Below are 18,587 nucleotides of genomic sequence, written 5' to 3'. Positions count from 1 at the left end.
TTCCAAGTTGACATCAAATGATTGTCACACACAAATCATATAAGATGTTTCAAGGCAATTTTCACATGATCATCTTTTGACTTAATATTTAGTTTGCAACAAATAAACTTTTTCCATCTAAACTCGTTACGAATAATGATGAACATGGTTAAAGCAAAAAGCTTTCAACACATATTTCGAGAAATAGATAACCGAGATAAACTCAGATCGAAATATTAAATGTGTATAATATAATAGTCTATATAACTACGACTTAGTCTTATTAGAAGATAGAATAAAATAGACTTTTGAGTGATAGATAAGTTTTAGTCTCCACATACCTTTTGTTGATGAAGTTCCTCCAAGCTCTCCTCAGTAGATCTTCGTCTTCAATCGATGAACGCCGTGAAGTCTAAAGCTCAACTACACATTTTATCCTAATCCGAGACATGGTATAAGTAGACTAGAAATCACGACTATAGTTTTGATCAACTAAACTTGACAAACAAGCTTGAGATAGCAATGCTTGCGAGTTCGACCGAGCAGTGCTCTAACAAATAAGCCTAATGATTTCACTTTAGATTCACGAAACAAGTTCATGAATGTACTTCCTTTAAAAAAATGTAAAACATTGTTTCCTATGATGAAATCTTCACCATTACCCATTCACATAATCATAACAATATATACAAGATTATGTCGATGTCATATCTACGAAGTTCAAAAGATAAGTGTTATACTTCGTAGTCTAATTCTCTAATAATATGATCATACCATTATGATAATGTAACATCACTAGAGCATTATACAATACGTACAATATATACAGCTTCGCAGCTATGTTTTCAATATAGCACGACTTGAAAGATACGTTAGGAATGAAATAGTTCAAATCAATATTACTAACCTCAAGTGGAATGATGATATCGTAGTTGTAGTTCGCTACTTCTTTACATTCTTCAGGTTTTCGGAGTAATACTTGTATGTATCAACATTCCTAGACTTTCTAGTCTAACCTTAACGAAGTTGACTCTAGTATTTAATCAAGCGACTCTAGATGAGTTTTGATAATAAAATATGACAACCAAACTTGACATACCAACGCTTGGTGAGTTCAACCGAGCTATGCTCTAACAAAATAAAGCTTAACCCTTCATGTTATTGATAGTTACTGAATAGACTTTAGACAAAATATTGAAATGAATCAGCAATTTGTTAAGTTTATTCCCTGGATTAAATATTACATCATATGACTTAATCCTTAGTGGTGCTCTGATTATTCATTGAGGTTTCTTTAGTGCTCAAACTCTTGAAGCATGTCTTGAGAGACTTGTCAGCAATCACCTCTTATTTTCTAAGTTTCTCAACTTGTTCTTTCATGTCTGCAAGATCAGCTAGTGTCTATTCAATTCCATCTTCTAACCAGTCTTGATTTCGAAAAATTAATATGAGATTGGTTCTTAGTTCTTCAAAACCATTGATGAGGTTCACCATACTATTAGTAGGTATCCACTTGGTTTCTTTCGGATCTTGAAAATTGAAATCCAGAAGGCAAGACTCCTCTTGAGATCCAGTAGAACTTTGATAGGTGTCTAAAACACCTTAATATTTATCTATTGTTTATGCTTTCTTTGATAAGTTTTCTTGTAAATTATGTATCTTATGTTTGCTTTTGAGTATTTAGGTACTTTAGAGTCATTTAGAACAAAAGAAGAATAAACATCGCAAAAGACTCTCTTATGTGTAACTGCTGTTGAAGGCGAATTATTTCTCATTATTTGCTTTTATTTCATCATCTCTGTATGAAAAGCATGTCGGCTTTAGTGATGCAAATTCTGTCTGAAAAGTATGGAAGATTTAGTGATGAAGAGACATTGAAGAAAAGAAGTGAACTTGAGAAGTAAGAGACAGATGTTTTTGGCAAGAAAAAGCGCTAAAGTGGATTGCATCCCGACAAGCGGATAAAGCTCATTGGAGGCCAAGGACATTATCAGTGAAGCTGGAGTTAAAAGAGAATTTAATTCTCTTTGTTGCTGTCAGAGAAACGCAAAGGCATGAACTGGGACCCGCGCACAGGTGCAGTGGTATATTGGATGTAAGATGTTGGCCATAAGTCGTGGGCCCAACACTAAAGCAGCTCGGTGGAGGAAATTGGACTTCACCTCAAGGGAGTCACACATGTGCACTCAAGATGGGAGAAAGATTAGGTCTCAATGGAAACCAAAGTCAGCAGGTTCATTTTCTTTCACCTGTTAACAAAGAAGGAGATCTGGTTTTCTTGCCGTAACCTTCAACCCAGCCATGGAATCGACAGAATTCATCAAGTGTCAAGAGTCTCAGCTGAAGCCGAGAAGAAGAAGAAAGAATGTAGTGGATTTGCTGGCGTTTTATGGAAGAAATTGTGCTGTGAGTCGATGGTTTCTGGCAAGGAAGATGGTTGGAGTTCATGGGGAGATTTTGTGATGTTTTTGCAGCGAGATTCCAGTAAAGAAACCAATAAGGAGAAATGGGTATTGGTGGTTTTGCTTGTAGAGATAGGAGCTCGAGTTTGGAGCTGAACTGAGCCCAATTTCAGCTAAAATATGAAGCTGTTGTGATCAAATTTATGTGGATTGTTTTACAGGGTTGAGCTGGATTCGTTAATGGAGAAAGAGCAAGGAGGAAATGGGTAGAGATTGGGGTTGATTTAGGTTGCATCTTAACCTGAATTTGAGTTGTTGCTGTTATTGAGTAATGAATGGGAGAAATACAGATGCAAGAGCTATAATAATGGGTTTTGTGGTTCGAATGGTTGCAATCTGTAATGAAAGTGTGATTGAATGCTTGAATATTTTAATGGTTTGTCTGTAAACTCAAATTTGCAGGGAGGAATGATGCATAGGAGCTGCTCAAATCACCACGGTAAACTCATCCCTTTTCACCACCAGAAAACGCACAGCAGGTGCTCGAGAGATTTCCTAAGTGACCAGACACTCTTGTTACAACAACAGCTGGCCATGAGTTTCAGGGTTTGAGCTACAAGTATTATGGGGTCTGTGATGTGTCGAGAATAACAGTGGAAGGAGTTGTTGCTGCCATGGTTTCTCATCATTGTGTAAAGGATTAAGAGCTTATTCCAGGTGCAGTTTGAATTGATGTTGCAGTCGTGGACTTATCTGTTGAACAAAGAGCAGTTCAGGGGAGGTTGGAATGTTATGAAGTTGGGTCCATCTGGTGTAACAAAAACAGTTAACACATAGGTGTTGTGGTCGTTCAAGGGAAGTATACGGGAGCTTATAGACAGCAGCTAGGACACGGTTTAGAAGCTGAGATTGACATAATTCATTGGTCGCATTTGGCATTGGCTTGGACCTGATTTAGAAGCCAACATGTATTTGTGTATGCTGTAAATGGTTGGGTCGGTGGAGGTCACGAAACTACAGGTGCAGAGCTATATATAAGGAGGTCAGAAACACAGCTGAAACCCTACCTTTTAATCAATAGAGAAACGGCGCAGCTGCAATTGAAGATAAGTCCAGAACCTAGCTTCCAGAAGTACACCAACAACTTGTTTGCTGCCTGGGTTTATTCTCAACCCTATTTCTTCTTTTTAAACAATCTTTTAAGCCATTGTTAAGAACTTATGACTATGAGTAGCTAATTCAATATTTGATTAGGGGCGATTTCAAAGCCTGGAGTATGAATCTACAATTGATATGAAATAGCTCGTTTTCTTGTCATTGTTTTCGTTATTGTTCAATTTCCACTATGACAATAATGTTTATGGATTATTTGTTGATTGTTTAAGTTCGAAATTAAATAGTTGATTCATAATTTTTATTGCTAGTTTAGATTTTCTTCGACACGTATTTCTCTAGAAATATAAACATAAGTAGCAATATATGGGTATTGATGATGGGACTTTGTTAAGTACCCATATGTAGAAATTGACACAAGTAGGTAGTTCATTCTTTTGATTTTATCACTAGGAACAATCTTATCTCACAAAACTTAGAGCATTTGTTTAAGTCACACCTAGAGAGCGTACTTCTAGGAAACTTGGTAAGTAGAATCCGGTAGTCGAGCGTTTCCGTGTCCGGTGAGCTTTGGAGATAATAACAGGATAGTTGAGCGTACTAATTATCCTAGGGTTTTTAGTAACGAGATAATGCAAAGAACGTAGTTATATGTCAATTTGATTTATATTCCGTGGCCGAGAATGAACCTTTAATCAATTTCATCTCATATTTGAATACAACTTACAATTTTCAGAATTTCTACAACACAATCATCTTTTCTAAGAGTAATTCCGTAACAATTTTTGCTTAATACACCTCCCTTGGGACGATCCTTCTTTCATTATACTACTTGATAGTGTAAATAGAAGTAGAGAAATATTATTTGCGAGTTGACACCTCGTCAAAATTGGCGCCGCTGCCGGGGAGGCAGTGGAAAGTGTAGTTGTTATTTTTATTCTTAGTTTATATTTTTTCTTTTAGTTTCAATTTCAGTTTACTTATTCAATCTCTTAGAATCTGATTTTCAGGTACTATTTCTTTGGTGAATGCGTGGAGAGCGCAGACCAAGTCCAATTGGTATACGTCTTTGTTCGGACACTTTGCTAAAAGACTTGATTCGAGCAGTGAATACTCCACTTCCTCCTAGTTCTACACCAAGTGAATTCTCGGACTCAGACAAAGAGGAAAACAACACAATGGGAGGTCGACCACCTGCTCCAAGAACACTCAAGGAGCTCAATTCTCCAAAAATTGACCAGCAGCCTTTATGTATTCAGCTGAATGGAGCCATTGAGTTGAAGCTGCAATTGATTCACTTGCTGCCCAAATTCAGAGGTTTAGCGGGAGAGGATCCTAATTGTCACTTACAACAATTCCATCATGTTGTGACTAGTTTGAAGCAAGCAACTGCAGATGCCGATATGGCTATGATGACAGCTTTTCCTTTCTCCCTTATAGATGCTGCAGGAGAATGGTTCTTTTGCTTACCTCCTGGGAGTATAACCACATGGAATGGTATGAAGAAGTTATTCCTTGAGAAGTATTTTCCGGCATCAAAAACAGCTGTGATTCTTTTGCTTACCTCCTGGGAGTATAACCACATGGAATGGTATGAAGAAGTTATTCCTTGAGAAGTATTTTCCGGCATCAAAAACAGCTGTGATTCGCAAGGAGATTTGTGGTATTAGACAAGTATCGGGGGAGACTCTCTATGAGTATTGAGAGCGCTACAAGAAGCTTTTAGCTAGCTGTCCACACCACCAAATCAACGATCAACTTGTGATTCAATATTTTTATGAGGGGTTGCTTTCTAATGATGGAAATTTGATCGATGCCGCAAGTGGTGGTGCACTCACCATCAAAACCATTGTTGAAGCTACAAGCTTATTAGAGAACATGGATGCAAACACTCAACAATTCTACACTAGGGGTGAGCAAATGGTAAGGAAAGTGAATGAAGTTGGTGATTCTTCACATTTGGAACATAGAATGGGTAACATGGAGAGGATGATGCAACAAATAGCAGCTGCCGTCATACCATCATACACCGAAGAAGTCGAGCAAGCAAGTGCTATGTACCAAAATCAGCAAAGGTCAAGATATGACCCATATTCCAGCACATATAATCTGGGTTGGCGTGATCATCCTAATTTCAGCTACGCCAACAAGCAAGCTGCAGTTTCCACACCTTTCAATCAACAAGGTGGATACCAATTCTTGCAAAGGACGCAACAAGAAGCTCAAGGCATGAGTATAGATGGCAAGTTGAATCTCATTCTCAACACAATGGCGCAAGATAAGCAAAAGGCAGAGATGGATATAAAGGACGTCCGAACACAAATGAGTCAACTAGCTACTACCGTGAGCAAATTGGAAGCACAAGCAGCTGGAAAACTTCCCTCGCAACCATTGAATCCCAGGGAGACTGTCAATGCTATTGAGTTGCGAAGTGGGAAACAAGTAGAGAAACCGACAACATCACCGGAGTCCCATGAACGTGATTTAGAGAAAGAAGTTGACGAAACAGTCCCTAAAAAGACTTATTCGGTAAATTCTAACTCTAAACCTCTTGTTTCTACTTATGTTACTCCTCCACCTTTTCCTAGTATGTTTGCAAAATCAAATAAGGAGACGTTGGACAAAGAGGTTTGGGAAATCTTCAAGAAGATCGAAGTGAACATTCCATTAATTGAGGCGATAAGGCAAAAGTTCTTGAAAGAATTGTGCACTAACAAGCACAAATTGACCGGTAATGAGGTAATGAGTGTGGGTGGAGTGCTTCGGCATATCTTCAAAAGAAACTCCCACCTAAATTGAAAGACCCCGGCAGTTTTATTATACCTTGCACGGTTGGTAAAACAAGGTTTACAAAAGCTTTGCTAGATTTAGGAGCATCTATTAGTGTTATGCCTGCCTCAATTTATGAATCTTTAAATCTTGGTCCTCTCAAAAGTACCAGCATAGTTATTCAACTTGTCGATAGATCTAATGTCTACCCGAAAGGGGTTGTTGAAAATATTTTGGTGCAGGTTAATGAACTTATATTTCCTGTAGACTTCTATGTTCTTGATATGAGTGATGAAAACTCATCCTCGTCTACACCTTTGTTGTTGGGTAGACCATTTATGAGAACCGCTAGAACAAAGATAGATGTATTTGAAGGTACCTTGACAATGAAATTTGATGGAGAGGTCGTTCGCTTTAACATCTTTGAGGTGATGAGATATCCAAGTGATGTGCATGTTGGCTAAGAATGCAAGCGAGCTGAAAGTCGGGCTGACGACTTTAAACCAAGCGCTAAATGAGAGGCAACCCATCGGTTTTCTATCTTTATCTTTATCTTTTTATTTTTCAAGTAAATAAAAAAATTACCTTATTTTATGAAATTTTTTTTTTCTAAATTTTTATCTTTGTTTTTGCATATCATTTGCGTAATTTCCCACCTTGAACTTTACTTTGAATGACTAAATTTTACATTGAGGACAATGTAAAGTTTAAGTGTGGGGAGCATTTATATGTTTTTAGAGTTTGATGCCTTTAGTAAAAGAAAAAAAAAAAAGAAAAAAAAAATTTTGCTTTATAAACTCCGAAATCTAGAAACTTGTGTCTTTAGGATGACACTACCAATATAAGTGGATGGAACCATCTTGGTTACAGGAGTTGAGGAAACCATTAACTAAAAGGAAGTACATAGCTCAGGAATTACAAATAACATGATAGTTGTTACCATATCTCGGAATGTTACCATATCACTTTTATTTTTGCAATATTTTCTTGTTTCTCTAAGTGATTTGGTGGGTCACTAACATCGAATCGTTATTACTGCTAGGATGAAATAGAGTGATTGAGTTACTAATAAAAAAAAAAAGAGACTATACCAATTTGACCAGCCGGAGTATATATAAAAAGAAGAAAAAAAGAAGAAAAAAATGACACTTCGATAGCAATATGTGTGTGTTCTCCCTGTCTCCGTCGCCTAAACAAGCGTTGGACGCAGGATCTAAGGGAATTACCATGTAATCTACTGACAAGAAGCACGCACTTGGATCCAAAATATCTAATCATGTTGTCAAGAAAAATAAAAGAAAATAAAAATAGAAAAAAGTGAAAAAAGAAAAAGAAAAAGAAAATTGTTACTGTTGTTCTATTAATAAAATCGATTGTTGGTTCCCTTATATATGCCAGTTGAGTTGATCTAGAATTGAGATTGTCGACTGCTGGTTCCCTTGTATATGCCAGCTGAGTTGATATTAGAATTCAGACCAGTATCTCAATCCATTAGTCATAGGTTCATCTTGGCGGTGACCTTCAGACAGATATGGGAAACACCGATCACTTGTCAACGTTCGCAAACATCTATATCTATATCTATCTTCTTAATTTATTCATCTGTGATTGTGGTTAGTTAGATTCCGAGTATTGTGGTTTGTTCGACTTTCTGAGTAGAGCTTTATTTACTTATATATGAATTAGATTTGCATCAAGGTACCTCCTCATGTAGTTACTTTGGATTCGTTCATAGATTCTTCACAGGTAGTTGGAATTTGGAGTAAAAGGTTTTGCAGGTACACCTCTTGTAAACCTTCACGAGACTATAACTCGTCCACTAGGGACACCTAGGGTTCAAAGGCTTGTTATACATGCTAATTGTGACCGTAGCCTCGACGAGACGAAGTTGTATGTATGTTTTAGAATTATTTTGTTCGATTTGCTCGAGGACCAGCAAAGTCTAAGTGTGAGGGAATTTGATAGGTGTCTAAAACACCTTAATATTTATCTATTGTTTATGCTTTCTTTGCTAAGTTTTCTTGTAAATTATGTATCTTATGTTTGCTTTTGAGTGTTTAGGTACTTTGGAGTCATTTGGAACAAAAGAAGAAGAAACAACGCAAAAGTCCCTCTTATGTGCAACTGCTGTTGAAGGAGGATTATTTCTCATTATTTGCTTTTATTTCTTCATCTCTGTCTTAAAAGCATGTCGGCTTAGTGATGCAAATTCTGTCTGAAAAGCATGGCAGCTTTAGTGATGAAGAGACATTGAAGAAAAGAAGTGAACTTGAGAAGTAAGAGACGGATGTTGTTGGCAAGAAAAAAACATTAAAGTGGATTGCATCCAGACACGCGGCTAAAGCTCATTGAAGGCCAAGGACATTATCAGCGAAGTTGGAGTTAAAAGAGAATTTAATTCTCTTTGTTGCTGTCAGAGAAACACAAAGACATGAACTGGGAACCGCGCACAGATGCAGTGGCATATTGGATGTAAGGTGTTGGCCATAGGTTGTGGGCCCAACACTAGAGCAGCTCGGTGGAGGAAATTGGACTTCACCTCAAGGGAGTCACACATGTGCACTCAAGATGGGAGAAAGATTAGGTCTCAATGGAAATCAAAGTCAGCATGTTCATTTTCTTTTACCTGTTAACAAAGAAGGAGATCTGGTTTTCTTGCCATAACCTTCAACTCAGCCATGGAATCGGCAGAATTCACCAAGTGTCAAGAGTCTCAACTGAACCGAGAAGAAGAAAAAAGAATGTAGTGGATTTGCTGGCGTTATATGGAAGAAATTATGATGTGAGTCGATGGTTTCTGGCAGGGAAGATGGTTGGAGTTCATGGGGAGATATTGTACTGTTTTGGCAGCGAGATTGCAGTAAAGAAACCAATAAGGAGAAATGGGTATTGGTGGTTTTGCTTGTAGAGATACGAGCTCGAGTTTGGAGCTAAACTGAGCTCAAATTCAACTAAAATATGAAGTTGTTGTGATCAAATTTGTGTGGATTGTTTTACAGGGTTGAGATGGATTCGTTAATGGAGAAAGAGCAAGGAGGAAATGGGCAGAGATTGGGGTTGATTTAGGTTGCATCTTAACCTGAATTTGAGTTGTTGCTGTTATTGAGTAATGAATGGGATAAATACATATGCAAGAGCTATAATAATGGGTTCTGTGGTTTGAACAGTTGCAATATGTAACGAAAGTGTGATTGAATGCTTGAATATTTTAATGGTTTGTCTGTAAACTCAAATTTGCAAGGAGTAATGCTGCATATGAGCTGCTAAAATCACCACAGTAAACTCATCCCTTTTCACCACCAGAAAACGCACAACAGGTACTCGAGAGATTGCCTAAGTGACCAGACACTCTTGCTACAACAACAGCTGGCCATGAGTTTCAGGGTTTGAGCTATAAGGATTATGGGGCCTGTGATGTGTCGAGAAGAATAGTGGAAGGAGTTGTTGCTGCCATGGTTTCTCATCATTGTGTAAAATATTTGTAAGATTAAGAGTTTAAGTATTCCAGGTACAGTTTGAACTGATGTTGCAGTCATGGACTTATCTGTTGAACAAAGAGCAGTTCGGGGGAGGTTGGAATGTTATGAATTTGGGTCCATCTGATGTAACCAAAACAGTTAACACATGGGTTTTGTGGTCGTTCAAGGGAAGTATACGGGAGCTTATAGACAGCATCTAGGACGCGGTTTAGAAGCTGAGATTAACATAATTCATTGGTCGCGTTTGCATTACTTGGATCTGATTTAGAAGCCAACATGTATTTGTGTATGCTGTGAATGGTTGGGTCGGTGGAGGTCACGAAACTACAGGTGCAGAGCTATATATAAGGAGGTAAGAAACACAACTGAAACCCTACCTTTTAATCACCAGAGAAACGGCGCAGCTGCACTTGAAGATAAGTCCAGAACCTAGCTTCTAGAAGTACAACAACAACTTGTTTGCTGCCTAGGTTTATTCTCAACCCTATTTCTTCTTTTTAAACAATCTTTTTATACATTGTTAAGAACTTATGACTATGAGTAGCTAATTCAATATTTGATTAGGGGCGATTTCAAAGCCCGGAGTATGAATCTACAATTGATATGAAATAGCTCGTTTTCTTGTCATTGTTTTCGTTATTGTTCGATTTCTACTGTGACAATAATGTTTATGGATTATTTGTTGATTGTTTAAGTTTGAAATTAAATAGTTGATTCATAATTCAATTGCTAGTTTAGATTTTCTTCGACCCATAATTGTCTAGAAATATAAATATAAGTAGCAATATATGGATATTGATGATGGGACTTTGTTAAGTACCCATATGTAGAAATTGACACTAGTAGGTAATTCATGCTTTTGATTTTATCACTAGGAACAATCTTATCTCACAAAACTTAGAGCATTTGTTTAAGTCACACCTAGAAAGTGTACTTCTAGGAAACTTGGCAAGTAGAATCCGGTAGTCGAGCGCTTCCGTGTCCGGTGAGCTTAGGAGATAATAACGGGATAGTTGAGTGTATTAATTATCCTAAGTTTGTTGGTAACGAGATAATGCAAAGAACGTAGCTATATGTCAATTTGATTTATATTCCATGGCCGAGAATGAACCTTTAATCAATTTCATCTCATATTTGAATACAACTTACAATTTTCAGAATTTCTTCAACACAAACATCTTTTCTAAAAGTAATTCCGTAACAATTTTTGCTTAATACACCTCCCTTGGGACGATCCTTCTTTCATTATACTACTTGCTAGTGTGAGTAGAAGTAGAGAAATATTATTTGCGAGTTGACACCTCGTCAAACTTTTAGACCCATAATCAGACATGATTTTGAGATGATCTTCTTCTTCCTTTCTGTATAATTCCTTGACACTCCTTAACTTTTCTAGCTTCCTCTTTAAGCCTTTGTAACACTGCGAGTTATTGGAGGCATACTCATAGATTTAAATAAGAATTTATCAGGGGTTCCCAATACATGTAAGAGGGAATTTTCTTAGAAAAAAATAACTTTAGGACCGGAAATACCAATGAGATTTCTGAAAATCAAAATATACAGGGTATATTTTATTTCCATAAGAAATTGTCTGAAATCCTCATACTAGGAAGAGTGTATTCTTAATAAGGGTAATATTAAGATCCGAGAATTTAAATAAACCCTAATTACCGAAAACCGGCGTTGCATGAACTTTTTAGACAATATGGATTCGCAGTTACCCATTTTTGTCATGATTTTTTTCTTCTTCTGATATTTACAAACACAATAATGTGCTCTCGTTTCATGTGCTTCCTAATCCTGAATAATATGAGCACATAATCTGAATGAGGGTGCACTAACTCCATACAACTAAGTTGTATCGAAGTAAGCCTTGGCATGCTTACTACGAGTATCAGAACCATTTTTCATGTTTCTCTTTGGAGATTTCTGTCCAAAGTATTTTCTCCCAAGAATTTGATATTTCCTTGTGATAATGCAAGTCAGATCATGAGGAGATAATGAACTGATGTGAGAATTTTCAGAGATAGATAAATCCCTCTTAATTCCGTTAACGAGATTTTCATATGATCTTCTCATTCTAAGGATTTCCTTATCATATAATCAGTTTGATCATCAGAAACAATTGTAGGATTTTTCGGAATCCATTTCTGATTGATTTTCTTGGCAGAAATTATCTTTTCACCTTTCTTTTGGTTTCAGTAGGTAAACTACCTTCATGAGAACCGAGACTTTTCCGACATGAGTGAGGTGGAACCTTTCCAGAAATGATTATCAAATCTTTGGTTTGAACAATTTGAGTTGATTTTATCAGTTTGGGTATAATCTGTCTTTCTACCGAGGAATGATCTTTCAGTTTTTTAAGAAAAAACACTTCTTTTAACACTTATACAAGAGTTTTTGAAGAAGCACAAGTTTCTTTTCAAGTGACTGAAAGTCATATACCTTATGATCCTTTACACGGAACCGATTCATCAGTAGTTGTAGAAGAAGGTTGTTCATTCTCTTCTGACTTGATGTAGTTAGGCAGATTACCTTCATTATCATGAACTATTTTAGATGTGATCGAACAAGTCTTGTCATCATGATCTGTAAAAGTTGAGCATGGACTTTTGGTTTATTCATCCGAACAGATTCAATCACTCAAGACCCCCTGTGTATAACTAATTTATAACAGATCCATTAGTCAGAGTTAGATTGAAATCCTTGTTCTTGAGAGAATGCCTTATCAAGACCTTCTATTTTGGCAGTGAGATTCATATTCTCTTTGGATAGAGTCTCAAGTTGTATATCTTTATCTCAGACTTCTTTTCCGAGAAGATTAGATTCTGTCTTTAATCTCAGTATTTCAGAAGACATGTGTCTAATAGGCTTTAGGAGTTTTACTAACTCTTTTTCAGCATATTCTTTACATCCGAGTCGGACATAAAAAATGTGTTATTGATCATCTTAACTCCTGGATCTTGAGTCAAGGAAGTAGAAATATTTTCAACTTTTGAGTATTCGCAATCTTGCAATATGTTATTTGAATCAGCCATCTGATTCAAATCTTATAGGTTGGATCGCACCAAACACAGATTCTTAGATCTTTTCATGTTTGCCTACTCTGATACCAAATTAAATGACGAGGGTACACAAATACACCACAATCGTTTTGTATCAACCTATAAGTCCGATATCTTGTGTGATCGTCTATGGACAAAGTCGAAACAATACGACAACAAGATATTTACTTGACAATAGTTACGGTTCTTAGACCGATTGACTATGGAATCAAAGTCAAGTAATATGGATTAACGTACAAGAGTATTTACTTTATTATAACTAACAATTATAATAGGAAAGTAACGTAACTAACACAAACAAGATTTTGTTAACGAGGAAACCGCAAATACAAAAAAAACTCGGGACCTAGTCCAGTTTTGAATACTCACAGAATTAAGCCGTTATACAAAGAACAAAATCCAACTTCGTATAGTTGAGACCAAGTAAACTACCCCTAGTTACTTAGTTTCCTCAGTATCCCCGCGTCTTATGTACTCAACTCCTTTTGATCGTATTCCAAACAGTAAAGGAACAAATCTGTTTTGGTAACCACTATATTCAATCTTTGATAAAAGATATGTTGAGTTGTTGACAAATACTCTTATGTTTAATTTAATAAAATCCTTTGTCTGGTTAGATCAATCTGAATCTTATTTATCGAAATAATAAAATTCCGTATTCGCAATCAAACAATATAGAACGCAAGGAGAAACTATAAAGTGATGCCGATCTTATACAACTAGCAAGACAAGTTTATCAAAGATAAACAAGATCTAGTTGGATCTCAGTCGATCAAGATGTATACACAAATTCACAAGATATGAAAACTAATTAGAGAAATATTTTTCGTCTTCAAATCCTCGATTATCTTTAAAGTACCTGCACACAAAAACTTGAATCCTCTTGTGATCAATCACACACAAAACTGAGTTCGTTAACAATGGATCATCACAAGATGTCCTTATATCTAACAACAGTTCTAAAGATCTCGTCGATACTTTGATCTATTTTTAGTGACCCTTATGTCAGAAGAGAAGATTCTCAAGAATAATCAAACTAGGTGCAATCAAAGTTTCAATAACTATTAGTCAATCAAATCAATAACCGAAAACTAAAATAACAATGCAATTATCTAGTTTCCCACCAGCGGTACTCATAGAGCTTCTTAATCCCACAAAAGTCTTTAAACGAGCGGCCGTAAGAGATTTCTCATAATTAGGGTACTTTCCTCTCCGGATAGACGGGTCCACCAGAAACAACACGAATGAAGTTTGCCTGGCTCTAGACCAAGGTTGTTTGGACAACAAGGAAATTCCAAAAACGAAAATATTCTCAAAATATGCAATAAGTACCTAGTTTCGGTTTTCCCTTTTCCAATTAATGTCAAACCGAAATCTCTCATACAAAAACTTCAAATATTAGTTTAGCACATTACTAATATTCCTTTTTCTATAGATATGTCTTAATTGCTGGAAATCAAAATATAAAGAATCCAAATTCCTATTAAAAGATTCTCAATATTTCGGTTTGAGATCACCTTGAGTATCAAGGAATATCTTTGAATAATTATGAATAAGAATTGTGCTCATTTTCAAATTATGTCGACATCCGCAACTTTCCTATGTTAGCAAACCCTAATTCTAAACTCACACAAAACAGTGAAGTAGTATGTGAACTTGAGATTCGGTTTTGGCTTTCAGACCGGCTCTACCATGACACTTAACATAGGTTAAATTTTGGTTATAGCAAGCCTCCAACATAGGTAGGGATTAGTTCCACCAAGTATCCTAACATAAGTTAAAAAATCGATCATACCAACTTCCCGAAATGGGTAGTGATCGGTTCCACCATGGTTCCCAACATAAGTTAAGAATTGGTCATACCAACTTCCCAATATAGGTAAGGACCGGTTCTACCTAGAATATCAACATAAGTTTAAGAATCAGTTATAGCTTCCCAAGATAGGTAAGGATCGGTTCTACCTTGACTCTCAACATAAGTTTAAGAATCGGTTATACCACATATCCTACCATAGGTATGATTCGGTCATAAAAGATATTCATGATAAACCGAACTAACATACCTACTGATTTCCTTTCGATTACGAAAAATTTCGTATATGTACTTCATTTGAATAAATGTTATAAAACATTGTTTCCTATGATGAAATCACACATGTATCCCATACACACAATTAACTAACAAGTTACATAGATTATGCTGATGTCACACTTACGAAGATCAAAAGATAAGCGCTTTACTTCATAATTCAGTATATTTCCATGACACTTTGATCATAATAGTATGACCAAGTCAAATACTAGAGTTTCCTATATAACTTCACATGTTATGTTTTCAATCAAAAATGACTTGAAAGATATGTTAGGAATGGAAACAAGTTCAAGTCAATATTACTAACCTCAAGTGGAAGGATGATGTCTTCGTTGTAGTCGTTATTTCTTCACATTCTTCAGGTCTTCAGAGTGTAAGTCTCAACATTGCTAGACTTTCTAGTCTAACCTAAACGAAGTCGACTCTAGAAATTAATCAAGCGACTCTAAATGAGTTTTGACATACCAACGTTTGGCGGGTTCAACCGAGCTATGCTCTAACATACGCGATTTTAAAAATCGGCAAATTATTCAGGTCTATTAAGTACTGGCCCACTTACTTAGAAATTCGTTAGATATGTTTTAAGCCCACCATGAAAGCCTAACTACACTGTACACCCTTATTTTACGCAAAATTGTGTTTAGTGGGAATCGAATTCTCTACATTACACCTACTGTATTACCCACAAACCTGCCTATTATTTTGAAATAAAGGTAGTATATAGTTCACTTAGATGTAAAATCATAGTTTTTTATGCTAAAAGTTACTACCTTCGTTTCTGGAAAGTGTTATTTTCACTTTTTCATTTTAGCCTAAAAATAGGCCAAATGAAAAATGAAAGTAACATTTTTTCGGAAACGGAGGAAATATTTTCTAATCATTTAATATGTGCCGGATTCATATATGGAGAACCCATTTTACGCGAATTACCACATTGATTGCATAGTTGACCGAATTTGCATATTGCTCAAACGGATAATTCACGAACTTTTACCGCATCAAATTTTGGTCGGCCGTCGAATTGCTAACTAGGCTAATAAGTAGGTTGCCAGTAATAACTTCCTCCACGGGTATGCTAATATTTTCACCTTACACAGTTTTAGGTCGTGTTTGGCCCCTTGGAAATGCCTATCCTAGGTTGGGTTATCAAGAAAATACATTTAAATTATGTTTGTCTTGTTCTAATTCTAGTCTAGGATATGAACAACTAAATCTTCCTTGATTTTAGGAAGCTAAAAAAGCAAGGTTATGCTATTCTCCAAAATATCCAGGATACCAATATCCTTGCCTGGGTTAGATGGTTATAGAGGTAGTTATTTTAATTAATCAAAATATTTTCAATTTTTTTAACTTTATTGTTATGTTTTTATTTTTTTCTCCGATAATTTTATCCATAATACATAATTATTTTATAAAAATACATATTTAAAATATGAAGAGACAAACATAATACATGATAAACTCGTGATGGATATAACGGAAAAACAAACATCATCTTTATTAATACATCTTGAGATAATCCTGTTCAAGTTAGAGAAAAAAATTCCCTAGCTAAGCTTTATGTAGTCAAAGCTCCCAAACACGGCCTTAGGCTTTAAATGGGATCGGGAAGACCTAAGTGGTAAGTAGGTTCTAGAACGACCAGAAGGCTGGAATAACGAAAAGTTGGGTTCCGTTTTTTCTCTTATAGAAGGAAGGGTTGAGTCAGGATCTTTTTATTATTACAGTTCCTGCATTATTCAATAGGAAAATTGAATCAAAACAGATTTGTAAAATTTGTACCGAGAATTCTTCGGTTGTCTTGGGGATCTTAGGTAAATCTTTTTTTTTTTTTTTTTCTTCTTCTTCTTATCATATCTTTTCAACTGTTATTATTCTCTTCATGATTTGCTGTTAATTTGTGATTGATTAGTGAGAATGTTATTGATTATTTGGGAATATCCGCAGATCTGATCTTTGCATGCTCATTCTTGCCGCGACTTTTTTCTTTTCTTTTTGGCAATTCGATTCGTTTAGTTGACGAATTGATGAATGCGGGTTATTGAAATATTGCACATTGAGTGTTGAAAATTGAGAACAATTTATGTGAATTCTTGATTCAGTATTTTTGTGGTATAAAGATTTGAATTCGGTGAAAGTTTATAATGTTAATTAATGAAAGAGCAAAACATCCTTTATTGGGAAAGGAATGAACTTATATTGCTTTGGATCTTGTTGTGCAGCAAATCATCTGATTTTCTGGTTAGGAACTTAGGATCACATCAGAGTTGCTTTTTCTTTTATTTGCAATCTTCAGAGTACTTTTTGGCAGTCTATTTATTTAATGGCAGAGGTATGTAATAATTTAACTCTTGTATTTTTAACACAATCCTTACAATCTTAGTTATTGTGCAGCTATTTAAAGTAATTAGTATTCATCTGATGTTTTTTTTTTCTGCTTGTTTGTTGTATTCTTATAATATGTTGATTGTTGCAGGAAGGACAAAAGGTTACACTGAATGTGTATGATTTAAGTCAAGGACTTGCTCGTCAACTCTCTACAACATTTTTAGGCAGAGCAATTGAAGGAATTTGGTAAGTCTTTGCCATACAAAACTTGCTTTTGCATTGTATAGATTGTGGAACAGGTCCTTTATGCTAGACGGAACTCATGCAATTTCATACCGGAGATCTTTTTTTTTGTTTTTTGTTTTTTTTAAGGATTACGACCATGCCATTTGATTTCCTCTGATTAGTTAAAGAAATGCCGTTTTAAAAATAAATATACACTGAATCATGTATTCCAAGCTCAATTTATCTAGGCTAGGCCACATTTTATTAGCATGTTACCACATAATATTCATAGTCATTGATAGCTTTTTGTTGCAAGAGTGTTGCATATTGAAGGTGAGTATCTGTGTATTCAAAGTAACAATATCCCACTACTTAATGGCAAATGGTAACACATTTCATGTTGGGGCATTATTTCTTTGCTAGTGTAGAGGTTGATCTCATGCGTCTGACAATCTTTTAAAGAAAAACTATGCATAAGTAAATAAATAAATGGTGTTGCGATGTTTCTAAATAACGGTGGACTCTGTCTCTAACCTATGCAAATTTTTACTCAATGAATTTGCAAAGCGTTCTCTTGAAAATTTAAAGCATACTCTTACATGAGAGTTATAGGGCTAATTGTGGAACCCGAATGCCTTCACAATGAAATAATCAAGTACAAAAAGTAGGAAACCCCTGATATTACGGATATTTTCTGTGATCAATGCTGATGTCAGAGATAATTTGATTTTATATCACATGGAAAGCCAGATAGCTGATAGGAAAGAAATAGTAAACATTTAATGTGTTTTAAAGGACTTCTTTCAAGCCTCGTCGATTGACGGTTACAGCTTTCTGATTTCTGAATACTTGTGCTATGCGTTGTTTCTCTAAACATGTTGATATTGGAGTTTCGAGTCTAAATGCTGGTCTTAGGTGCCATAGATTTGGGCTTTATTGTTTCATTTATCATTTCTCTTCTGTGTGAGGAAATTTCTTAGGAGCTGTCCTGTGGAAGCTGGGGTCCAGAACTTTCTACATTGTTTTCCTGAGCGTGGTTTCATCGTTAATGTAACATTCGTTCGCGCAGAAAAAGAAAAACAGCCAGAAAGAAATTGTCTGGGTGGTTCTTTTTTTTTTTTTTTTTTTTTTTTTT

The 18,587-nt window shown here is 35.8% G+C and overlaps 1 protein-coding gene across 1 annotated transcript in view; it reads left to right on the top strand.

Annotated features, from left to right (window-relative positions):
• Positions 1–16,456: 16,456 nt before the first annotated feature.
• Positions 16,457–18,587, top strand: part of LOC113310875 (desumoylating isopeptidase 1-like) — a 4,595-nt gene continuing 2,464 nt past the window's right edge. The window contains exons 1-3 of the mRNA XM_026559690.1: positions 16,457–16,713; positions 17,122–17,231; positions 17,376–17,473. Coding sequence (XP_026415475.1) covers positions 17,223–17,231; positions 17,376–17,473 — 107 coding nt within the window. The 5' untranslated portion in view covers positions 16,457–16,713; positions 17,122–17,222. The remainder of the gene's footprint in view (positions 16,714–17,121; positions 17,232–17,375; positions 17,474–18,587) is intronic.

This window comes from Papaver somniferum, chromosome 9, assembly GCF_003573695.1.
Source record: "Papaver somniferum cultivar HN1 chromosome 9, ASM357369v1, whole genome shotgun sequence".
NCBI classification, from domain to species: domain Eukaryota; kingdom Viridiplantae; phylum Streptophyta; class Magnoliopsida; order Ranunculales; family Papaveraceae; genus Papaver; species Papaver somniferum.
This window is presented reverse-complemented; position numbering and strand designations above follow the sequence as displayed.